Below are 26,550 nucleotides of genomic sequence, written 5' to 3'. Positions count from 1 at the left end.
CATAACGCCTTTTTGTATGACCAAACAACTCAATCTTGGTTTCATCAGTCCACAGGACCTTCTTCCAAAAAGAAATTGGCTTCTCCAAATGTGCTTTTGCATACCTCAGCCGACTCTGTTTGTGGCGTGATTGCAGAAACGGCTTCTTTCGCATCACTCTCCCATACAGCTTCTCCTTGTGCAAAGTGCGTTGTATAGTTCACAGTGACACCATCTGCAGTAAGTTGATGCTGCAGCTCTCTGGAGGTGGTCTGAGGATTGTCGTTGACTGATCTCACCATTCTTCTTCTCTGCCTTTCTGATGTTTTTCTTGGCCTGCCACTTCTGGCCTTAACAAGAACTGTCCCTGTGTTCTTCCATTTCCTTACTATGTTCCTCACAGTGGAAACTGACAGGTTAAATCTCTGAGACAGCTTTTTGTATCCTTCCCCTGAACAACTATGTTGAATAATCTTTGTTTTCAGATCATTTGACAGTTGTTTTGAGGAGCCCATGATGCCACTCTTCAGAGGAGATTCAAACAGGAGAACAACATGCAAGTGGCCACTTTCAGTAGCTTTCCTCATGATTGCATACACCTGGCTATGAAGTTCAAAGCTCAATGAGGTTACAAAACCAAAAAAAGTGCTTTTGTAAGTCAGTAAAAAGTAGGTAGGAGTATTTAAAACAAGAAAATGATAAGGGTGCCCATACTTATGCACCTGTCAAATTTTGTTTGAATGCAGATTGCACATTTTCTGTTAGTACAATAAACCTCATTTCAAGGCAGAAACATTACTGTGTCCAACAGTTATTACATATATCAAACTGAAATAGCTGTTGCAAAAACACCAATTTTTATAAAACATTAAGCTTAAGATTAATAGGGGTGCCCAAACTTTTTCATATAACTGTATTGTTAAATGTACAAATGTAACAAAAGTGTTTTTTGTAATTTTGATCACTTTTGAGATAATTTGTCTTTCCTCTCCTAGCATTAGTGGCCGGTTTTCATATGGAGAGATAATACATACAAATGATCAGTTTTAAGTTATCGGAAAAGATTTTCTCAATGACAAATGAGCAATTTCTCGTTCATTGTGTTTATCCTGCACAATGATTGGGAACATTTAACAACGATAATCGACCTGTTTAAAAGGCATTTTAGACTTGTATCTAAGCAATTCTGAGATTTCTCTGGAAAGACACTCAAGAAAAAAAAAGCAAGGGACATCATTCTGTAAAATTAGAGTCTCTAAGCAGTGGTCAAAGTCTCTTGAATCTCTACCATTCAGTCCCATCAATAAACCAATCCCGAATTGTTCGGGCAAGTCATTAAGACTAGTGAAGTCGCAAGTAATGCAAAGCCTCAAACTAAAGGGAAACTCAAACTGTTATCCACGTCTTTTCAGGGCAATTAGAGGCTTTGCAGTACTTGCAATTCGAGGACTGTATCCAACCCCTTTCAAACTCTTTAATGCAAACACAGACTCCGTAATCTCAAAGTGATCTATCATCAGAAAATGACCTATTGTTTAAATCCATTTTTTGTGTTCCATAGATTTTTTTAAAATTGTTGGCAATGTTTTTTTTTTAATAACATGAAGTTTATTAAAAAAAAAAATAAGGAATCTTGCATTTTTCACACTTGCCACTAGGGCATTTTTAGACTTTTACTTCCTGTGCTTTCATGAAAAGCTTATATGTGTTTTCTGATCTGTTGAGGCTAGATTACAATGGCAGGTAATACCTTTATAGAAAATTGATAACAAAGGATCCATTCACAATAGGTGATGTCACAGCTGGCCCTGCTTCCCTTCACTTGATAATGACATTTGAACATGTTCATTAGACAATACAATACCAAAAGATAGGGTTGGGATATGACCACTGGGCTATGTATGCGTGTTATTTCCTGAAACAAGTTAGTATGGGTCTAAAAAAGACGACTAAGTGAACAGTGTGAACAGTGTAAAAAAAACATTGGCAACAAATTTTTAAGAGTAAATTTAACACAAGAACCTGACTTAATCATAAGTCATTTTCTGATTATTGTTTTCCTTTAACATATTTGGCAAAGAGTATATGGATGGTAACCAGCAGCCTGTTCAATAGCATGTTGCACTGATTGACTTTTCATTCTTTTCAAAAAATTATAGTCCAAAAATTATCCTTATTTGAGGGAAGATGTCTGCCACCCAGGTGTTTATACAAATGCGGTATACATGGATGAAGCCATGACTTTTTGCCAAATGGTGGTCAGTAAATTATCCCATTTTGTGAAGTAGCAAGAAGTTTGTTTGGAAAATTAAGAAGCAATAACTCTTTAACAATATGTCCGAACATTATCCTGTTTTTAGGATCAACAACAGGTTTGCTGTTTGAAAAATGAAGAAGTAATTTCTTTTTTTAACAAGCTATCAAAAATATACTTTTTTATGAGCATTAACAGATTTACTGTTTGCAAAGTGAAGAAGCAATGTTTTTTTTTTAAATATAATAAAGAGAGAGATGAAAGAAGTAAAGATTGTCAAATTTGTGACAAAGTAATACATAAGGTGGTCAAAAAATAAAAAAGAGAAAGGGGGGATGAAAAGTGCCCACAGAGAAAGATAAATCAAGCAAATGGTAGTTAGAAATATCACGTCATAAATCAGACAAGGCAGAACAAAGCAGAAGAGTAGTCAAAGTTGCAACAACATTAAGAAAACCAATATTAATAATAATGATTATTATATATCTTATAGCTTGTCTCATAGTGGAAATCAAGGGGAGTCCATATTGGCACGAGGAGGCCCATATGTGATAATGAGGATGGTATTTGAGATGGAAAACACAAACAGACAATATAAACACACTATCTCCCAAATAGCTGGGGCATCAAAATCTCATGTATAACGATAAAGTGCATGTAGGATGAGCAAACTGAAGGTAATAAGCATACGGAACATGCAAAATGCTCAGACAATTGAAATGCATAGTCACATGAAACGCTGAAACGATATATAATACAGTGAATAAAAGCAAAATGTACATAACAAGGGCATAAAGCAGTTTAAATGGCATGAAGAATATATATGCATAATAGTGAAATGCTCATAGTGACTAGGTAACATACAAAAAGGAGGTGTAGGGGAGGACGTGATTATAAAATGGAGAATAGACAACTATGTACAGTACAGACCAAAAGTTTGGACACACCTTCTCATTTAAAGATTTTTCTGTATTTTCATGACTATGAAAATTGTACATTCACGCTGAAGCTCATCAAGAGAATGCCAAGAGTGTGCAAAGCAGTCATCAAAGCAAAAGGTGGCTACTTTGAAGAACCTAGAATATAATACATATTTTCAGTTGTTTCACACTTTTTTGTTAAGTATATAATTCCACATGTGTTAATTCATAGTTTTGATGCCTTCAGTGTGAATGTACAATTTTCAGTCATGAAAATACAGAAACATCTTTAAATGAGAAGGTGTGTCCAAACTTTTGATCTGTACTGTATGTGAATGTCACATAAAGGGAATGCAAGTGAAATGCAAGACAATGTATGAATCCTATGAAGAATATATGGAATGCTCATCTGTTAATGCATAAGAGATAAGAGCTAGTATGTATAAAATAAATGTAAATATGGATGCGTATGTGTATGGAAACTGAGTACACACAGCATGTGCAGAGGACATAATAGAAGGATACAGGATATATCTATATATACAGTATACATATAAAACAAAATATAAGGCAAAATCTATATATATATATAAATGAAAAAGAGAGTTGAAAAAACAAAACAAATGAAGTGTCTATGTCAAGAAGAAAAATTGTAAAAGATGATATGATGACATCTGCTACAAAGTGAAAAAACACATGAAGGATATAAATATCAGTGTGTGGTATGTGAAAGCAAAAGTGAACAAGGAAAACCCACAAAGTGGGCATTAAAAGTGAGGGAGGATAAAATGAAAAAGGGACACAAAACCTGAAATTCGGAAGGGTCAAAGGAACCTCATAATGGAATGTATGCTGAAGGTTGATGAAAAATTGTGTAGATGCGAAAAGTATGGGAAAGATAAAAGGAAAAGAGAGAGGAGGTAAGGGGGGAAGGTGTGAGAGGAGGAGGAGGGAAGAAAGGTGCAGGAGGGGATGGAGGGGGGGGTGAGCCTTCTCTGGGAGATTAAATCTTCTTCAATGTATAAAATGGAGGCAGATATTTTAGGCATATGGGCAAGCCCGTTTTGGTGTGCCTGAGTCCAAGGTCATGTGAGCTATCTCAGTCTTACCCAATATTCTGCAATATATATAAGGGTGGCAGCCATTTGAGGCAAATTTGTCCCGTTTTATTGCTTTCTCTCTGTCACTATTGCTAAACTGTAAGCTGTGACATCATCTCAAAATCGAGATTTCCAAAATGGCTGCTGCATTTCCTGCCTCTGCTTTTATAGAGGCTATGAGAATCCCTCCTGATTGGGTGTGCTATACCATGTGATGTCATAGCTGGAAGGCATTATGGGGAAGCCCGCTCAGCCATGCCTAAGGTTTCTCTGGCTGATACAATCTTCTGTAATGTGTAAATTGAATCTCTGTATTCTCATAATTTCTTCATAGACTACACTAATCTCCTTCACCATTGCTATGATACAACACACAATATCTGAAAAATGTGTTCATTTCATGGCTTTTAGTTGCCAAGCAAATAGCAAATTGTTTGATCTCACTTGGTGCAGCGGATTTCTAAAAACTACACACAAATTCAATTTGCATAGAAACAATTTATCTCTAAGCAATATGTTTAGGTACATAGGACAAACTGGAGTAGCTCGAAAAAAATTACACATACAGGGAAAGCATGTCAAGGTCATGGTGCGATACACTTGAACAAAGAAATGTTTTTTTTCTGTTTCGAAGCTTAGTTTCTGGCAAATATTAGCACTTACTTCATTAATCAAGAGGACTAGAAGCCTGTTGTAGGGTTTTTTTTTACTTTTTTTTTACATTTGGGCACAATATTGCTAAATACATATGCCATAAAGACAACATTTATACCTGAAAGAGTATGAGAAAAAGCCCCATCCAAGAATAAATTAACTGATTGCCTTTATCCTTTGTTTTATATACATAAAGTCATTGATGGATATGTACACATTTTTAAAATAACTTTAGTCTTCCAAAACATCAAGTCGTCTTAATTTTAAAGCTCAATTTTGTGTATACAGCCACTATGCAGGTCTAATCGTCTCCAAAGTTCCAAATCTCAAAAGTATGTAGTCACGTTAGTTATATGACTTCTCATATTAAGATGGTGGGAAGTAAGTAACATACAACTGCAAGATCAGACTACACAAAGGGTTTGTAGTCTTTAACCATGGAAACACAGATCTGCATAAGACATGTCATTTTTTTTTAACAAAACTAAATAGCATTTTTTTGCAATTCTAAAAGTTACACATACCCTGAGCAAAGTCCAAATCTTGATTTAGAAATTAGTTATATGGGCACCAGTACTGAAAAAATGAGAATCTTTATCATTTCAAGTGGGTATTTTAGTTGAGAGATCTTCATATTGATAGGCGTCCGTGAGGCAAGACTATTATGGAGTGGCAGAAAAAGAAGATACAGGACAACTTCTTTGAGATTTTAATAATTCAGAACATTCAACTTGCTTGGATATGTTTGATGTAAATGCTGCATTCACAAATTACATTATTTGTGAACTCATATGTTAACGTTCAAAACGTTCAACGTCAACGTACAAAAAACTGTTCATACTAGTCATCAGCGCACAAACTAATGATACACAGATTCATATCTGAACATTCCATATTTAGGGTATATACACCTAAATAAAGTGTAGTTTCCCAGCTAGGCAGTTTGCTCTCCTTAGCTACAACAGTAAAGCTTATTGATTTTCAGTATCCTTTGCTTAAATATGTTTTGCCAAGCCTTAATACATGCAATTTTTCAAGCCTGTAAAGAATTAGAGAAAGGTTAGAGGTTAGCTTTTGCCAGAAATAAGAACAGCAGACTAGACAGAAAGCAGTTGGAGGCAGAGTAAAAAATGCCTGAAAACATAATTTTTGAAGTAGACAAATTATCCCAACATTTTTAAGGTGTTAACAATGTCTGTGGATACAAAACATGATGTTTATGCTAGTCAGAGAAAATCGGAACTAAAGAAGTATGTAAAAAAATAATTCTAACAAAAATCCAAAAATTACAAATCTTGAACGACACACATACAGTGGGGAAAAAAAGTATTTAGTCAGCCACCAATTGTGCAAGTTCTCCCACTTAAAAAGATGAGAGAGGCCTGTAATTGACATCATAGGTAGACCTCAACTATGAGAGACAAAATGAGAAAACAAATCCTGAAAATCACATTGTCTGATTTGTAAAAAAAATGTTTTCACATTTTGGTGGAAAATAAGTATTTGGTCACCTATAAAAGTTCATCTCAATACTTTGTTATATATCCTTTGTTGGCAATGACAGAGGTCAAACATTTTCTGTAATTCTTCACAAGGTTGGCACACACTGTTGCTGGTATGTTGGCCCATTCCTCCATGCAGATCTCCTCTAGAGCAGTGATGTTTTGGGGCTGTCGCTGGGCAACACGGACTTTCAACTCCCTCCAAAGGTTTTCTATAGGGTTTAGATCTGGAGACTGGTTAGGCCACTCCAGGACCTTGAAATGCTTCTTACGAAGCCACTCCTTCGTTGCCCTGGCTGTGTGCTTGGGATCATTGTCATGCTGAAAGACCCAGCCACGTTTCATCTTCAATGCCCTTGCTGATGGAAGGAGGTTTGCACTCAAAATTTTACTATACATGGCCCCATTCATTCTTTCATGTACACGGATCAGTCGTCCTGGTCCCTTGGTAGAGAAACATCCCCAAAGCATGATGTTGTCACCCCCATGCTTCACAGTAGGTATGGTGTTCTTTGGATGCAACCCGGCATTCTTTCTCCTCCAAACACGACAAGTTGTGTTTCTACCAAACAGTTCTACTTTGGTTTCATCTGACAATATGACATTCTCCCAATACTCTTCTGAATCATCCAAATGCTCTCTAGCAAACTTCAGACGGGCCCTGATATGTAACGGCTTAAGCAGGGGGACACGTCTGGCACTGCAGGATCTGAGTCCCTGGCGGCGTAGTGTGTTACTGATGGTAGCCTGTGTAATGTTGGTCCCAGCTCTCTGCAGGTCATTCAATAGGTCCCCCCGTGTGTTTCTGGGATTTTTGCTCACTGTTCTTGAGATCATTTTGACTCCACGGGGTGAAATCTTGTGTCGAGCCCCATATCGAGGGAGATTATCAGTTATCTTGTATGTCTTCTATTTTCTAATTATTGCTTCCACAGTTGATTTCTTCACACCAAGCTGCTTGCCTATTGCAGATTCAGTCTTCCCAGCCTGGTGCAGGGCTACAATTTTGTTTCTGGTGTCCTTCAGCAGCTATTTGGTCTTCACCATAGTGGAGTTTGGAGTGTGACTGTTTGAGGTTGCAGATAGGTGTCTTTTATACTGATAACAAGTTCAAACAGGTGCCAGTACTACAGGTAATGAATGGAGGACAGATGAGTCTCTTAAAGAAGTTACAGGTCTGTGAGAGCCATAAATCTTGCTGGTTTGTAATTGACCAAATACTTATTTTCCACCAACATTTGAAAAAAAATTCTTACCAAATCAGACAATGTGATTTTCAGGATTTGTTTTCTCATCTTGTCTCTCATAGTTGAGGTCTATCTATGATGTCAATTACAGGCCTCTCTCATCTTTTTAAGTGGGAGAACTTGCACAATTAGTGGCTGACTAAATACTTTTTTTTCCCACTGTATATGATCCAAGTAGCTACATGCAAACCTAAGATTATAATATACAATGCCAAGTATCAAAGGTGTTGCAAATCGTGCCATCAGTGGATTTTGTAGTAGAAACGTCCTCTGAAATCTTAAATCGCATTTCACTATTTAGTCGACTGTTGAACAAATCAGGTTTGATGGATACTTGGTAATGACCACCTACAAGAGGGCACAGAACCTATTGTAAAATTTGGTGAAGAAGAGATTATGGTAAGGGGCTGTTTTTCAGGGCTTGGTCTAGGCTTCCTAAAGTCCTTATTGTGCCAGCTGCGAAATGAGCTTTATTCCATTGACACATGTACTACACAAGATATCTGAATGTGTCCTGAGATAACTTGGACTAAGATGTCAGTGGCAGATGCTTTTAGTCCTGTAGGCTGTGAGGCAGACCCTACAATAACGGGACTTGTTTTTTCAGCATATCCTCCAGATGATTAATCAGACTGAAATCTTGGTTGCCAAGAAAAATGAGTTGTCCATTATTAAACAACCCCTTCTTATAGTGTGCCCTACATGAGATAAAAAAAGTATACTCTCCTCTTGGACAGGCGCTGAGACTCCAGGTGTTAATGTGACATTGTTATGTCACTTGAGCACAACAGCTCATCAATGGCTGGTGCTCATGTGACATAATTATTAGCCGTCACAATGCAAACATTGCTGGAACAGCGCCAGTCCAGGATGTGAGTATCATTTTTATATTTTATGTGGGGCACACTAGCACTTAAGAATAAGCTGTATAATAGCTGACAAGCCTTTAAACACAACAAACTGCTCCTCAAACAATCACACCATTTTTTACAGTACAGCAGAATGCGGCTGAGACGACTGCCAATTACAAAATTGGAAATCGTCACTTTGACTAATCTTGGATGTTAGTAGTGGTACTATCTATTTTTGGTGAAAAGAAACAAAAAAGGACAATATAGAATTCCTCTAGGGGTTAGTTTACACTGTGGGAAGTAACTGCTTGGTAGAAAAAAGAAATGCTAAAAGTATTGTTCATTATTTTTTTTGATCAATAAAACGTTTATTTAATAATACAGTAAGCATTGCATTCAGCAGATCAGCATAACATTTGAAATGAACTGTCAAAAGTAATAACATACCGCTTAGGGACATTACAATATATAGTATATTTTAACAATTTTTAAACCCTGTCCCCTCTCCCTCCAGCCACCATCCCCGCTTTGAAATCCCTTAGTACATATCTACAAACCAGAAAATACAACCCCCTGACCCTAGGAACTGTTCACCTCTATAATAACAGAAACCATTGCTCAGTCAATGACAAATATATTAAAAATCACAAAAGAAACCTAGAGTCTCTAAAACTACTGTTGGGACACGTAATCCATTCTCCCCATTGTTCACCAAATTTTTGATAGCACCTCTTTTAATGTACACTTTCTTTTCTATGATAATTGTGTTGTTTATTTCCCGAACAATCTCTTCAATCCATGGAGGTTGACTATCTAACCAGTGTTTCGTAATAGCCTTCCTTGTGTGGTATAAAATTTTTGCAATAATTAATTGTACTGGTGCACCACTTCCCGTGACCCATACCTTGCATTAATGGAGATATTGACATGGAATACTTCCTGTATTAATCTCCCAGCTGAATCCCATAGTTCCCTTAACCGGCTACAAGGCCAAAACATGTGCAAGATATCTGCTCCTTCATCCCCACACAACGGTCAACCACCCTTAGCTCCATCTGAAGTAATATTTTTTGTGTTCTGTAAACTCTGTGGATTAAGAACAATTGAGACCTCCTCTGGGATGTGTTGATCAATAGCTACTTAATTGATTCCAGGACTTCAGCAAATTCCTCCATGTAAATGCACCCCACATCAATTTCCCACATATTTTTAACTGCCCTCATAGGGTCACCTAGAATACTAGGAAGTATAGAGTTATACAGTATGGATATAATACCCTTGGTGGTTTTTCCCTTCACTACATAGTCTAGTATTGTTCATTATTATTGTGTAGGAATAAAAATAATCATTCCCTTACATGGATTATGAGAAATACTTGATTGTTGTACAACTTGTCTCTAGTCTACTACAACTAGAGCAAATGGTGTAAGGTTTGTCTACAAATCAATTACTACTGTTAGGTCAATGGGGCATCAGTTTTTTCTTTTCAATAAGATGCCACTTTCTGACATGAGCTCCCACAAAGGTCAGTTGCTTAATTAGCTTATGTATAAGATCATTAAAGGGATTGTCTAGCCTTAGGGTACAAGTCTTCAGTCACCGTATGTGATAGCAGACTTCTGAACCCTCACATCATGCGCACTGTGAGGATTCTCTGAAACCAGCGCTGGGCACGTGACCAAAAATATGCAATATGCATACATGTGGTCACATGCTCACTAGACATGTGCGGCCTCTCTCAATGAAAGCGTATTGAGAGAGGCCGGAACAGTTTAGTTGGAATGAGGCCAGAAGATCGCAAATCGCATACTTGCAGTCACATGACCAACCGCTCTCGGCGCTGGAGAATCCACACAAGCGTGGAGTGACTTCAGACTTGTAGACTAGAATCGTAGAATGTTAGAGTTGGAAGGGACCTTCAGGGTCATTGTGTCCAACCCCCTGCTCAATGCAGGATTCACTAAAACATCTCAGACAGATGTCTGTCCAGCCTCTGTTTGAAGACTTCCATTGAAGGAGAACTCACCACTTCTCATGGCAGCCTGTTCCACTCATTGATCAAAGTTTTTTCTAATATCTATTCTCTATCTTCTCCCATTCAGTTTCATTCCATTGCTTCTCATGTTTCCATGGGCAAATGAGAAAAAGGATGATCCCTCTACACTGTGACATCCCTTCAGATATTTGGACATAGTTTGCAGACTGCTCACCATCCTGGTAGCTCTTCTCTGAACTTAGGCAGGACAATCCCTTCAATGGCTGAAGTTGCTGCTTGCAAGATATAAGAGCTATGCCATGCAAATTATTCCTCTTAGCAGATCCCAAGAAAATCTAATGCACGTGGACAGTCAACAGTCCCCTGACATCTCAAGTTTTTTTGTTTTACTTACTTAAATGACACCATCATATTCCACACCGCCTTACACATATCATCACTGTCATCATCGGGGCTCACAATCTATATGGTCTTTCAGTATGTCTTTGGAATGTGGGAGGAAACCCACACAAACATAGGGAGAACAAACAAAATCCATGTCACCAAGTTTCTGGCAATGGCTTATCCTTCTTTCATCTTTCGAAATAATGGTTAACTGAGCAGAGAGTGTTTGTGAACGAGGGAGTCAGTGAATTGTTTGGAGTGCAGCTAATGCGCATGTATAAGCTGCTTTACGCTTTATACTTACTCCTTGCACTGATAAAGACATTAGTGAGACATAACAAATACAAGGGTTATGGTGTTTTAAAAAAAAAACAAAACCCAAAAGTTTAGAGCTAGACTGACAAATGGCGTTTTATTGCAATAAGAGTGGATCTGTCTTTACTGTCTATGGTATTGATTAATAAGGATTGGCACCCACCCCCTCCCCACTAATATATGCTTATGGATGTAAAGTATATAGTCATTTATGTTGATGTATAAAACTTATTATCTGTGGAAGCCACCTGAGGACATATACACCCATAAGAGGGAGGCAACAGATATATCATTTTTGTTATTTCCAATTTCGTGTTATTCTTTAGCCGACTGTGGTGCATTAATCTATTTCTTAATCTAGCGGAGTTCATAATTTAATTTATTAATCATTATTTTGAGTCTTACATTGAACTGACAAAAATAAAATAAAGACCCAGAAGCTGCTGTCAGAGTTTTATAGAACAATTAATAGCATTGCGGAAAATTATATGGGAATGTTTTATCTTTCAAAGCAATGTTGTAATCCTCAGTAAGAATTAATGACAACTTACAGCACATAGTCTTTTATTCTCCCATTTGCTGTGACCATCTGGCGTGGGGTGTCGCTCCTACAGATCCTGTGGCAATAGCACCATGTCAGCTGAGAAGTGTGCACAGGTCCAATTTTTATATATTTCACAAGTGCTGGATGGTCAGATCGAACAGGAGAACTTGTGTAAGTACGCCATATGGTGTACAAAGCTATATCTGCTGACTTCCCCATCAACACGCAAGCTAGGTTTGGGCAAGCATGTTAAAGAAGCACTCCTCCCATCAAAGTTTTAATCCTCTTAATATATTGAAGTCATCATATTATATAGCACTGTGTACTTACAATTGCTCATTTTGCCTTTCTACCCAGCTAGTTCTTCTCTTTTCCATTAGGTCTATGACATCACATGATTAAAAACTGACTAGCTGAATCCTTCTAAGCTCTATGTAGAAAAAGGAGGTTAATTTTCCCTGTATGAGTCATGAGTTACTGCAAAAGTCCCTGGCAGGGGGAGGAGTGGAGCACCTGGGTCAGGAGTTGAAGAGGGGAATGAGTTTTGCAGGGAAATAGACTTCCTGTTTCTACATAGAGCAGAGAAAAGAGAAGAATTAGCTGGGTAGAAAGGCAAATGAGCAATTGTAAGTACCCAGTGCTATATAATATGATGGCTGGAATATATTTTTTCATGCATGTCAATAGTAGGGCAAGGAAATTAATCCACTGACAGACTCCTTATCTCTTAGGGGAACCTTAGAGGATTGGGAAACTAGACTTCCATACAGCTACTATATTTAGCCAATCTCTTCAAAAGCCGCGAGATCAATAAACATTGATATGACCAGCTTAAAGAAGACTTATCACTAAGTCAAAAGTGTCCTCTTGAATTATTCCTGCTGCTCCCCTGAGCATTGTTTTATTATCCGTCATACTGGTATGAGATATGGGGCTTTTAATTTAGTGCTAATTTTATGGTATTTACCAAATGGGCATTACTTAAAGGATTCTATGGAATCTTGTCTTTAGGCACCAAACGGGCACTTCTCATAGGATTCTATGGGGGCTTGTCTTTAGGCACCAAACAGGCGCTTCTCATAGGATTCTATGGGGGCTGGTCTTTAGGCACCAAACTGGTGCTTCTCATAGGATTCTATGGGGGCTGGTCTTTAGACTGCTGTACAAAAAAAATGTAAAAAAAAAAAGCAGAAACCAAATAGCAAAAATATATTCGTTAACATATAATTAAATATCAGTGATTGTGAAGGTAGCATGATGTAAAAAAAATTGATAAATAGTCAAGACTAATGAATTGATTTGTAAATGATCAATATGTGTCAAAAAAAGTGTCAATAAAAGAATAAATCACTCATAGAAAATATAAGAAAAAGTGAGCACCAGTATGAGTAATGCATTAATGAGGTGAAATGCAATGAAAATATAAATTAAGTTGATGTGTGTCAGTGTAAAATAGTAATACTAATCCGATTGCATGATATGGCCTTATCCCCCTCACCATCACGCCAACGCACGTTTCGCTACATCGCTTTGTCAGGGAGTGATGTGTCCGGGGATGCATTAAGTACATAGCATACAGGTAACAACTGAGCAATTATAAAAAAAAAGAGGGTGTGTGATCTTACCAGGTGGCGGAGATTGTGTGTTCAGGACACGCCATTAAGTGTGGGAGATGCTGCCCGCGGAAGCAGCAAGCGGGCGAAACACGCGTCGGTGTGAAGGGGACAGCGTCCTCCTCTGGATCACACATTCCTTTTCTCCACTAATTGCTTGCCAGGTATACACCATCTTCCCTATTTCCATTGTATTATAGGTTGTTATGTACTATGTATGGGATCTTTATGAAGGGCCATTTCTAGCTCACTTTAGACTATACTTGATCTATATTATACCATAAAAAACTATTAACCATCCAGGCGGTTTGTCTATGGGAAGTATTCCTAATGAGGTTTACTAATCATGCTGTACTAGGCTATTAAGCATATGTTATATACTAATTTTGGGCCTATATAATAATTTTTTGATCCATCGTTAGGAGTCTGTCCCCTTACTGGGCACTCTGTTTTTTAACCATGATTTTTACTTTTTGTGTATTGTTTTTAGTGACTGATTAATAAAATTTACTATTTTATATTCTATGGATCTCTTCTTTACTCTGCACCTAGAATGGCAGGCAGAGTCTGTTGAGTATGATATTGTTTGAAGTGCCATATCTTGTAGATTTAGTTCCTTTTTTGATGCTAGATAGTTTATTGTTTGTCTAAGCGCTACAAGTTTTTTTGATTATTGAGGCATAGTCTTCTAAATTGGGTCTTTGCTGTTTATAATGTGAGCCACAACCCAATGTAAAGACCATAAAAATTAGCACTAAAATAAAAAGATCCACATCTCTGGAAGCATATGACTGATTTAAAAAAATTGAATACTCAGGAGAGCAGCAGGGATAATATAAGAGCAAATACTGGTCTCTTTTGACCTGGTGACAGGTCCTCTTTAAGTGTAGGTCTAGTTTCAGAATATTAATGACAAAATTAGCACGCTGCATAACCAGCAATTCCCTAATATTATTAATACTGATAGTTGCCTTCAAAATGTGTTAGTCTGCAGCATTTTCTACAAGATCCTGAAGCAATCAATCTTGTAGAACTTCTGTAGACAGCAAAGGGGTTAAAGGGAAAATGACTTACGGTTTAAATCAGGATTTTGTGTTAAAAGTTATTTTTTTTATTCATATTATAATCTGTATTAAAAATAAATCTGCCAACTGTGACTTTTTTTACTTTAACTTTTTCTTGTTTCACTATACAACGCATGGACATTACTGAATGGACTGTAACTAGAGATGATCAAATTGATTCAATGTGAATTGAATGCAAGTCGAATTTTATGAAAATTCGTTGGTTTCAGTAAATTTGAGCAATGAGTTTTCAGTCACGGCAGGATAATGTTACCTTTAACAGCGACACCATCAGTTTGAATCAGTGTTCTGCACAGAAAAGTCTGATAACATGGATAATTTTTTGACCTTTCTTAATTCTAAAATCATGAAAAGTATGTCATTGTACGAGGTTATTAAATGGGCTGTTAGTACTACTGAGTTACCATCTGTTTCTCTATGTTGAGGTTACTTTGACATTACTAAGGCTGTGTTTGTGTTGAAGAGACTGAAAAAGGTTGGCTACAGTCTTAGGATACCTCACAGTGTTATAGACATCTTTGCACAGCTATTAGAGTGCTTGTGATTTTTGGAAAAATTTTGCCAGACCAGGAGAATTTGAATTTCAAAAAATTTGATAATCTCTAATAACATAACACAAAAACCTGATTTAAACAATAGGTGATTCTCTGACAATAGTTTCCCATTAAACTCCTCTTAACCAGTTCATATTTGGCTTGTCGCTCTGCCCATTTCAACATGTGGGTTAGCCTTAGCTAACGTTTGTCCTACTGCAGGGCAAAGCATGGAGGTTTCTTCTGCAGATAATTGTCTTAGGGTATGTGCCCGCCATGCAGATTTGAAGCAGAAATTTCCTGAGCATTTCTGCATCTCCTTCGCAGAAAAAAACATGCGTTTTTCAAGCATTTTTACATGCGTTTATTTCAAGCGGTTTTCCAAGTGATTTTGAGCATCACTTGGAAAAGGGCTTGACAAGTTGGTAACTCCAATAAACCATGAATTAGACGTGGACGATAAGCTTTCCACCCAATAGATTTCAGGATTCGCATGATAGAAACTCGTGAAATTCCCAATTCCAAAGAGGCTCTTCTGGTGGACTTTTTTGGACCTTGAACAAATGTTTCAGCAACAAGTTGTTTATTATCTTCTGTACAGACTGTTTTGGGTAGACCAGTTTTAGGAGCATTAAGGATTGAGCCAGTGGCATTGAATTTGTCACGAATGCAGTAAATGGTTTGTCTCTTTGAGGCTTGAGTACCAAATGTTTCAACCCAATTTGCTCTAACGGTTTCAGCATTTTGAGATTTCCAATACTCTGTTAAAATCCATTTTCTTTGATCTGTATTTAAATTATTTGCCATTATGTGTTACCTGAATTATCTGAAAAGAAAACAGATTTGGGGGAGATTGATCTGTGAAAACTAGATCTGTGAAACTGGCTCAGTTGCCCTTAGCAACCAATCAGATTCCACCTTTCATTTTCCAAAGAGTCTGTGAGGAATGAAAAGTGGAATCTGATTGGTTGCTAAGGGCAACTGAGCCAGTTTCTCTTTACACCATGTTTGATAAATCTCCCCCTTCATAACCTTATTACACTTTCTGTCCACCTACTTTTGGATCACCATATATACAGTACAGACCAAAAGTTTGGACACACCTTCTCATTTAAAGATTTTTCTGTATTTTCATGACTATGAAAATTGTACATTCACACTGAAGGCATCACAACTATGAATTAACACATATATGTCTTATATTCTAGGTTCTTCAAAGTAGTCACCTTTTGCTTTGATGACTGCTTTGCACACTCTTGGCATTCTCTTGATGAGCTTCAAGATGTAGTCACCGGAAATGGTTTTCACTTCACAGGTGTGCCCTGTCAGGTTTAATAAGTGGGATTTCTTGCCTTATAAATGGGGTTGGGACCATCTGTTGTGTTGTGCAGAAGTCTGGTGGATACACAGCTGATAGTCCTACTGAATAGACTGTTAGAATTTGTATTATGGCAAGAAAAAAGCAGCTAAGTAAAGAAAAACGAGTAGCCATCATTACTTTAAGAAATGAAGGTCAGTCAGTGCGAAAAATTGGGCAAACTTTGAAAGTGTCCCCAAGTGCAGTTGCAAAAACCATCAAGCGCTACAAAGAAACTGGCTCACATGAGGACCACCCCAGGAAATGAAGACCAAGAGTCACCTCTGCTTCTGAAGATAAGTTTATCCGAGTCACCAGCCTCAGAAATCGCAGGTTAACAGCAGCTCAGATTAGAGACCAGGTCAATGCCACACAGAGTTCTAGCAGCAGACACATCTCTTCAACAACTCTTAAGAGGAGACTTTGTGCAGCAGGCCTTCATGGTAAAATAGCTGCTAGGAAACCACTGCTAAGGACAGGCAACAAGCAGAAGAGACTTGTTTGGGCTAAAGAACACAAGAAATGGACATTAGACCAGTGGAAATCTGTGCTTTGGTCTGATGAGTCCAAATTTGAGATCTTTGGTTCCAACCACCGTGTCTTTTTGCGACACAGAAAAGGTGAACGGATGGACTCTACATGCCTGGTTCCCACCGTGAAGCATGGAGGAGGAGGTGTGATGGTGTGGGGGTGCTTTGCTGGTGACACTGTTGGGGATTTATTCAAAATTGAAGGCATACTAAACTAGCATGGCTACCACAGCATCTTGCAGCAGCATGCTATTCCATCCGCTATGCGTTTAGTTGGACCATCATTTATTTTTCAACAGGACAATCTTTAAATAAGAAGGGGTGTCCAAACTTTTGGTCTGTACTGTATATATATATATATATTTTTTGTTTTAATTGTAATAGGAGGCAAAATAGATTTTCAGATGATCATGATATTGATCTAACTTGACAGAACAGCGAGTTCTACTTTAGGTCTCAAAATGCAGCAACTAATATGAAAAGAAATATAATAATGGAATAAGCGGACATGCTTGGTGGGCATAATAATGATCATATTACTGTAGTGATCCGAGTACCTGAGTATGTGAGTGTGTATGTATTCATACATAAGGTAAGTTCTTTTTTACAGACGTTCAGCACGTATTAATCGTGTTGGCAGCCCTGCTTACAGAATGCCTTTGTATCTGACTGCGACTCTGCAGAGCGTTTAGCGTCTGGCTCTGCAGACTGAGACTAGTACAAGCCCACACACTAGGAGTTATTAACAGACAGTAAACACTAGTAGAGTCAATTGTCTCATCAGTTACATTTATTAAAATCTACTCCACAGTCTGTGAAAATCTTAGACTACAAGCAACACATACAAATAATTGCTGGATAAACTTTACAAGAAGAACAAAGGGAGAAGGTGAGAATAATTATTTGTTCTTGCTCAGAGTCCTCTGCTTCTCTGCGTGTTCCACAATCTTCTCCTCCACATAAAGTCCTTTACGTTTCCTCACAGAGTTCATGTATTTCCTTGCTTGATTTTCAGAGTCCGCTTTCTCTCCAAAGTGTAAGTATTCCTCCTCCGTAGTTGGGACCCAGAATGGATCGCTGGAAATGACCTGAATTTAAATTGTAGAAAAAAAAAGTCAACTTCCTTACAGACATTAGCACAAAACTCCAAAATGAGGATATATCAAGGGGTTCTCTGGATTTAAAGAGAATCCATCACTAGGTTTATACTTCCATAACAGAAAGCAGCATAACATAGGGAGAGACACTGATTCTAGTAGGGTATCACTTTAGGCCTCTTTAGTTGGGCCAATAATTGGTAGCAAGCTCGTTTCCCATTACCATGCTCGTCTTCACAAGCTGGCAATCACCCGATGAATGAGCAAAACACTTGTTAGTCAGGTGCAGTGCTGTTTAATTAGGCTTAAAAATCATCACTCTCGACAGCACATCATCCTGTGTAAACAAGATGTGCTGTAGAGAACATGATGTCCTGTGCAAACAGAACGATTGTATTACTGATTATCTTGTTTGTATGGAACATTTGTGGTCCTGTGAAACTGGATTTGTAAATGGGCTATTACTGGGCTTCTTCTAGTCTGTTTGATAAAATGTCTTTTTTACCTGCTGCAACTCTGCTAGTCCTCTCGAGTATTAATAGACGTTTATTTTTTTTGCAAACAACATCAAAGAATTGAATAAGTGAATGTTAGATTCAGGTTCTCTGCCCCTTTATGCTGCTTTCACATTGGGTGGCAAAAACCTGGTGACAGATTCTCTTTTAAACAATATGGCTGAATCTTAACTGTTGCATTTACTGCATACGCATAGTTTATTTTGGCTGTCTAGATTCAACTTGATTTTTGAAGAATCACTATTGCAGCACATCTGGCCCATTTACACTGGACAAGTATATAAACAATAAAACTCATTTATCATTCATATAAATTGCACATGTATAAATCTAGCCCAGATCAGGGTCTGATGGAGGTGTATGACAGAGATTCCTATTTCATTTGTCACCTCCTCAGGACTTGCAGTAGGTCTTACATAAGTCTGGAGGGTCTCCTGCAGAGAGTGGAAGAAGACATTTTGTGGGGTGTCCTAATACTCATGATGCTGAACTAGTCCATTTAGTTCAAACAGAACTTAATGAATATACAGCATAAAGTAATTTTATGGTTTCTAAGAAGGGCTATACCGTACTTGGAAATAAACCAATAATCTAATCTATATTTAACACTTATGCTAGGACCGGTCTTAAGGTATTTATAGGAGACCAATTAAACTGGATGGAGTTCTCCTTTAAAGGGCATTGATAAGGGGAGATTTAGTGCCACAATGCAAAGGAATTCAAATAGTTGAGCAGAACAACCAATCAGATTCCACATCTTGCTGTTAGGGGCAACTGCTCCATTATTCACACTTTTAATAAATCATTATTTTCAGATTTCCCTTGAACAGTACCCAGATTTAAATTTACTGCATTGGTTGTGAATCTCCTTGTAATCACATTGCATGGTTACAGATAAAGCCAATTAAAATCTGTGAAGATTAAGTCTGTTATAACCATGACAGCATGATTAACAATGTAACAAATCTTTCCTCTCATTAACTCTATTGTACATAAGAAGTGTCGGAAAGAAAATTGCTGTTATTATTCCAAATTAAAAATCAAGTATGGGGCAGTATTGCAAACCATGGAAGACCTAGAAGCGTCTTAGACTGTCCTTACCACTGCCAGGATAGAAGACAGCACAGGACTTACAGCCACAGGAACATCAGGCCATATATCAACTTTTAGGATCACTGAACATCATCCAGTGTAAACAAGATGTGCTATTGATGTTATTAACAATTATTCTGTTTGCATAGAACATTTGTCGTCCTGTGAAACTGGATTTGTAAATGAGATATTACTGGGTTTCTCCTAGTGTAGGGATGTCAAAATTAAACACACAGAGGGCCAAAGTAAAAAACTTGGACAAAGTCGTGAGCCAACCAGTATACAGTATAATGGACTTCACACAGTCCTTCATACATAATAATGGGCCTCACATAGTCCTCCATACAGTATAATGGGCCCCACATAGTCCTCCATATAGTATAATGGGCCTCACATATTCCTCCATACAGAATAATGGGCCCCGCATAGTCCTCCATACAAAATAATGGGCCCTGCATAGTCCTCCATACAGAATAATGGGCCCCACATAGTCCTCCATACAGTATAATGGCCCCACATAGTCCTTCATACAGAATAATGGGCCTCACATAGTCCTCCATACAGTATAATGGGCCCCACATAGTCCTCCATACAGAATAATGGGCCTCACATATTCCTCCATACAGAATAATGGGCCCCGCATAGTCCTCCATACAAAATAATGGGCCCTGCATAGTCCTCCATACAAAATAATGGGCCCCACATAGTGCTCCATACAGAATAATGGGCCCCATATAGTCCTCCATACAGAATAATGGGCCCCACATAGTGCTTCATACAGAAAATGGGCCCCACATAGCCTTCCATACAGTATAATGGGCCTCACATAGTCCTCCATACAGAATAATGGCCCCACATAATCCTTCATACAGAATTAAAGCCCCACATAGGGGTGGGGGTTCTTGTGTCAGGGGCCAAATATAACCACCCTGCAGGCTGGTTTTGGCCCACGGGCCGGAGTTTGACATGTGTGTTCTATTCTGTTTGATAAAATGTCTGTTTTATCTGCTGCAACTCTGCTAGTCCTCTCAATGAGCTCTGTATAACTCTGTCCACAACATCGATTAGCAGCTTTCTCTGTATACTGTGCATAGACAGAAAGCTGCCAATCATTGCTAAAGAGCTGGAGTAGTCAGAGCTCATGAACAGCAAGGACTACACATAACAGGAGATTATCTATAAGAAGACTAATAGAGCTGCATCAGTTAAAATAGACTTTTTTTTAATCGAACTACATCAAGGAATCGATTAAGTGACCCATTTCACTTCTGTTAGCAATCATGTGTGTATGTATAATGAGTGCAGTAATATACTCACCGTTTGTCGCCTTCTGTGGCACTCTGGTCCAGCATCACGTCATTGCATTTGTGACCATGTAAATCACACAGCATTCTTGTGTGGAGCGGAGGTCACTTTCTCAATGTAAGTCTATGAGACTCAGAATGAGGTTACAAAGCCTTGTTCTGATTCTAGTAGCCTTACATTGAAAAAATTCAAAAAAGTGACCTCCGCTCCAAACAGCAGACCATGTGATGCCGAAGTGGACTAGAGCGCCGCTCAAAACGGCAACCATGTTACTGCACTCATTACACATACACGTGATTGCTAACAAAAGGGAGAAAAAATATAGTTTTGTAAGAAATGCACTCTGCACTCCACAGCTGCACTATAAAATTGTCATGGACAATAATACCTGTCAATTTTACAACGGTTTGTATTCAGTGGCCCACTAGCTGACTACAAGCTGCATACACTGCTGCAAATTTCATTTCTTAAAGGACGTGTGTGTATGTATGTTTATATATATATATATATATATATATATATATATATATATTTCCAAACACCTTCTCATTTAAAGATTTTTCTGTATTTTCATGACTATGAAAATTGTACATTCACACTGAAGGCATCAAAACTATGAATTAACACATGTGGAATTATATACTTAACAAAAAAGTGTGAAACAACTGAAAATGTGTTATATTCTAGGTTCTTCAAAGTAGCCACCTTTTGCTTTGATGACTGCTTTGCACACTCTTGGCATTCTCTTGATGAGCTTCAAGAGGTAGTCACCGGAAATGGTCTTCCAACAATCTTGAAGGAGTTCCCAGAGATGCTTAGTACTTGTTGGCCCTTTTGTCTTCACTCTGTGGTCCAGCTCACCCCAAACCATCTCGATTGGGTTCAGGTCTGGTGACTGTGGAGGCCAGGTCATCTGGCGTAGCACCCCATCACTCTCCTTCTTGGTCAAACAGCTCTTACACAGTCTGGAGGTGTATTTGGGGTAATTGTCCTGTTGAAAAATAAATGATGGTCCAACTAAACGCAAACCGGATGGAATAGCATGCCGCAGAAAGATGCTGTGGTAGCCTTGCTGGTTCAGTATGCCTTCAATTTTGAATAAATCCCCAACAGTGTCACCAGCAAAGCACCCCCACACCATCACACCTCCTCCTCCATGCTTCACGGTGGGAACCAGGCATGTAGAGTCCATCCGTTCACCTTTTCTGCGTCGCACAAAGACACGGTGGTTGGAACCAAAGATCTCAAATTTGGACTCATCAGACCAAAGCACAGATTTCCACTGGTCTAATGTCCATTCCTTGTGTTCTTTAGCCCAAACAAGTTTCTTCTGCTTGTTGCCTGTCCTTAGCAGTGGTTTCCTAGCCGCTATTTTACCATGAAGGCCTGCTACACAAAGTCTCCTCTTAACACTTGTTGAAGAGATGTGTCTGCTGCTAGAACTCTATGTGGCATTGACCTGGTCTCTAATCTGAGCTGCTGTTAACCTGCGATTTCTGAGGCTGGTGACTCAGATAAACTTATTCTCAGAAGCAGAGGTGACTCTTGGTCTTCCTTTCCTGGGGCAGTCCTCATGTGAGCCAGTTTCTTTGTAGCGCTTGATGGTTTTTGCAACTGCGCTTGGGGACACTTTCAAAGTTTTCCCAATCAATTTTTCGGACTGACTGACCTTCATTTCTTAAAGTAATGATGGCCACTCGTTTTTCTTTACTTAGCTGCTTTTTTCTTGCCATAATACAAATTCTAACAGTCTATTCAGGACTATCAGCTGTGTATCTACCAGACTTCTGCACAACACAACTGATGGTCCCTGCCCCATTTATAAGGCAAGAAATCCCACTTATTAAACCTAACAGGGCACACCTGTGAAGTGAAAACCATTTCCGGTGACTACCTCTTGAAGCTCATCAAGAGAATGCCAAGAGTGTGCAAAGCAGTCATCAAAGCAAAAGGTGGCTACTTTGAAGAACCTAGAATATAAGACATATTTTCAGTTGTTTCACACTTTTTTGTTAAGTATATAATTCCACATGTGTTAATTCATAGTTTTGATGCCTTCAGTGTGAATGTACAATTTTCATAGTCATGAAAATACAGAAAAATCTTTAAATGCGAAGGTGTGTCCAAACTTTTGGTCTGCACTGTATGTATGTATGTATATATATATATATATATATACACATACACACACACACACACACACAGCGAGCAGGATTTATGGTCCTTATAGCTGAATACTTGATATTTTCACAGCTTTCTACATGTACATACTGAATCAAATCATAGAAGATGATATATCCTCAGGATCAGCATCTCTCCTCTGCACCATGCTGCCCTCAGACAGGAAAGCATAAACGACTAGACAGATCTACTTTATGTAATTGGACAAATGGCAACTACATGTACATGTTACAATCAGGATGCTTTGGATAATAATCCCTGTAGAATCCCACCTGTATTAAAAGATCACCCACTGCTGTATAATAGAACTGCATTAAATAATGTCATTTATACAGTCTCTCATTTAATAGGGTAGGGTCACTTGAGGTAATGCCTACACATATAATCAGCAGATAGGTCCAAAGAATCTGTCCAAAATGTATCATAACATGGACTCTCAGGTAAAGGATGTCATCAATGATAAATAACGTCTGTAGATAAAGATGCCGAACATCTTGATACCTAATGAGATGTAAAAATAGTAAATGATCTCCGGTAGGTTGTGTGTGAAGGCTCACAAGCCTCATTTAATAAATCCTCCTGGAAATAGTCTGTAAAAGGGCGGCATGCGTCTAAGATGTGCCGTAGTTTTACTGCATGAACAAGCAAAATGTCTCATATTCTCACTACTAAAAAGTTATTTCAGGATAGGGTGATTATAAGTTACAAGAAAAAAACCATCCGAGGCCTAACTCATCCAGTATACTAGTTCATTTTTTCCAATGTGCCTTATGTACAGTATCTAAAAATAAAAATAAAAAACATTACATGCCAGTGAAAAATGAATTAAAAATCCAAGTCCCATTGCTTGTCCTCGTTGACTGCAATGTGGAAGACCCTAAAAACCTTGATCTCCATCATTACATGCAGAATCGTTATTAGGTATGTTGTCTGTAAAGCACTGTGGAATATGATGGCGCTATGTAAGTAAAATAAATAACAATAAATAGGGTTTTCCCTTTAAGTAGTTCTAAGAACATTTCTCATAAGTGCGTATTGCCACAGTTTTTAATCCAATGTTGAAGTGCAGTTCTGAGTCACACCACACTGCAAGGTATAAACAGGGTCCAAAGGTACTGACTCAAAGTCTTTTGGAAAACTGCTTTCTATCTGATGAGCAACAGAAATATATACAGTGCTTTAATAATGACAATATTTCCAAACATTTGTTCAGTCAACAGATATTCCACACAACCACAAATGCACATGCATGCTCAGACTGGCCCAGTGAGCATGTGTTCTCAAGATTGTGAAGGAGTAAGCTGCTACCAGGCGTCTTTGGTAGGGACTTATTTCCCTAGAGAACAAAATGATCAGACATTAAAATTCAACATCCTAATTTCTCCAGACATCATCTGTCAGGGCGGTGTAGGGAGGACCCCAAACAAATTAGCTGCTGGTCATCCAGTCTCACTTGAATTAGGTTTGGTTGATTTTCCGCTAATGTATATGGGCACCTTTAAAACAGGATTTATTGAAATCAATATTTTGCATTAAAATATAAATGAGGCTGTAGTTCTGAAGCCTCTGTCACTCCAGCTCTATTTCCCGCCCAGCACCGGAGGTGGCACTGGGTGGGAAATAGAGCTGGAGTGACAGAGGCTTCAGAACTAAAAATAGTTCCTAAGCCTAATTTGCATATCAATTCAAACACTGATTTCTCAGTAATGGAGGAACTGACTGACCATGTAAAGGTATTGTTGGACTTGTCTGTGAATGAGCTATGCGAATATAAATAGGGAGTAGTAATTCCTCTGACAGATTCCCTTTCATTGGGGAACAAATTGGATTAGGAGATCATTTTTTTATTTTAATAAACTGGTGGTTCTACAATCATTCTGGCTTGGGTCCATTCAATCTTTAGACTTGGTAGTTGCACAGACCTGAGAAATGTGTAGAGCCCTAAACTTTGTGACCCTGTGCTTGAGGACTCAGGGGTATTGGAATGGAGTTTCAGGGTTACAGGACAAGGTGTATCAACAGCTACTCATGAATATTTCCATTGCGCAATATCCAGTATGTGTACTAATGATATCACTGCATGTAAGTGAATCGACCTATTCGTAATAATTTGGTTCTGAATATAGTTGATAAACAGCATAAGGCCGCGGCCCCACTATCAGTATTTTGTCAGTATTCGGTCAGTATTTTTTCTCAGGGGTGGGAGCCAAAACCAGGAGTGGGTGATAAATGCAGAATCGGTGACTTGTTTCTATTATACCTTTTCTCTGATTGTTCCTCACCTGGTTTTAGCTTCCACTCCTGAGAAAAACTACTGACCGAATACTGACCAAATATGTAGATTGTGAGCCCCCATGGGGACAGTGCCAATAATGTCTGTATATTGTCTGAATTGTAAAGCGCTGCGGAATATGTTGGCGCTATATAAATAAAAAGATTACTATTATTATACCGATAGTGGGGCCGTGGCCTAAGAGTGAATCACAGATGATCAGAACCTTCTGGCAAAGGTCCATATAACACACACTGGACTAGGGCCATTACTGAATGGTTTGTTTTATATTTGCATTGATAAAACTGAATTAATGTCCAAATCTTGCGCTAACGGAGGCTGAAGGGCCTCACTGATAATTACGGACTCTGTCAGGATTCAGTCGTGTTCGGGTTCAGCTGCTAGAATGGAAGAAAACGTCCTAAGGTTCTGCATGCTGTGCTTTTATTTCTGGTCTAAAAATCCTACTTCAATTTTCATCATTTATGCAACAGATCCGTTTTGGACATTAATTCCATTTGTCAAAATCATACAGCCAAACAGAGTGTCAGAATGGAAGTGTGAACTTTGCCTTAAGAAGTCCAGTAGCCTACATCTATGGACAAAAATAAGTAGAGAAACACTTCCCTCTATATGGGATAGAAGAAGCACAGAATTAAAATGTTTCCAAAACAATAAAAGCAAAAGTGCAAGTTATGGACATTTTAGACAACCTAAAGCATCTCCTATTTATAACGCCATTTGGTATATTTGGTGGCCATGAATAGCAATCTACACCTAGCAGGACCGGAGTGTACAGGATAAATGACTTTGTATTAGTCAATTGTTCCATGCTCCAGCCACGCTGCTCGGGTAGGAGAAATGTATAATGGACAGCAGACTTCCACATCATTACTCTTGCTCCTGCCTTCCATGAAAACAAAGGTCTTTTTATCACGTTGTAAGGAAATTCATAATGATGTAAAGCGGCCAGATTAAAATGTTCTTCAATCCCACAGTATGAGCTCTGTGGTTGCATTATGCACACATTGAACATACATTATGTAATTATGCAGCAAGCCTCCTTGGCTATAGAAAATAACAGGCAATAAGCTACCGCCCTAGTGTGATCCTTTGTCTGCTGCACGCTGGAGCGTCCTACCGAAATAATCTAACAGGTTCATTTTGCATACAGTATGCGCCTCCCATGAGAATTGGCACAAATGGCAAATTACCAATAAAAAT

The 26,550-nt window shown here is 38.4% G+C and overlaps 1 protein-coding gene across 4 annotated transcripts in view; it reads right to left on the bottom strand.

Moving 5' to 3' along the window:
* Positions 1 to 17,627: 17,627 nt before the first annotated feature.
* Positions 17,628 to 26,550, bottom strand: part of EFL1 (elongation factor like GTPase 1) — a 410,413-nt gene continuing 401,490 nt past the window's right edge. For 3 of the 4 annotated variants that reach the window (XM_073653133.1, XM_073653136.1, XM_073653134.1), the window contains one exon: positions 17,628 to 17,952. In XM_073653133.1, the coding sequence (XP_073509234.1) occupies positions 17,764 to 17,952 (189 nt within the window). In that variant the 3' untranslated portion in view covers positions 17,628 to 17,763. The remainder of the gene's footprint in view (positions 17,953 to 26,550) is intronic. The other variant, XM_073653135.1, reaches the window with a different exon arrangement.

The sequence above is a fragment of the Phyllobates terribilis genome, unplaced genomic scaffold (genome assembly GCF_046119375.1).
Source record: "Phyllobates terribilis strain yellow unplaced genomic scaffold, ASM4611937v1 Scaffold_11__3_contigs__length_659146591, whole genome shotgun sequence".
Lineage (NCBI taxonomy): Eukaryota > Metazoa > Chordata > Amphibia > Anura > Dendrobatidae > Phyllobates > Phyllobates terribilis.
Note: the sequence above shows the minus strand (reverse complement) of the source record. Positions and strands in the feature narration are given on the sequence as shown.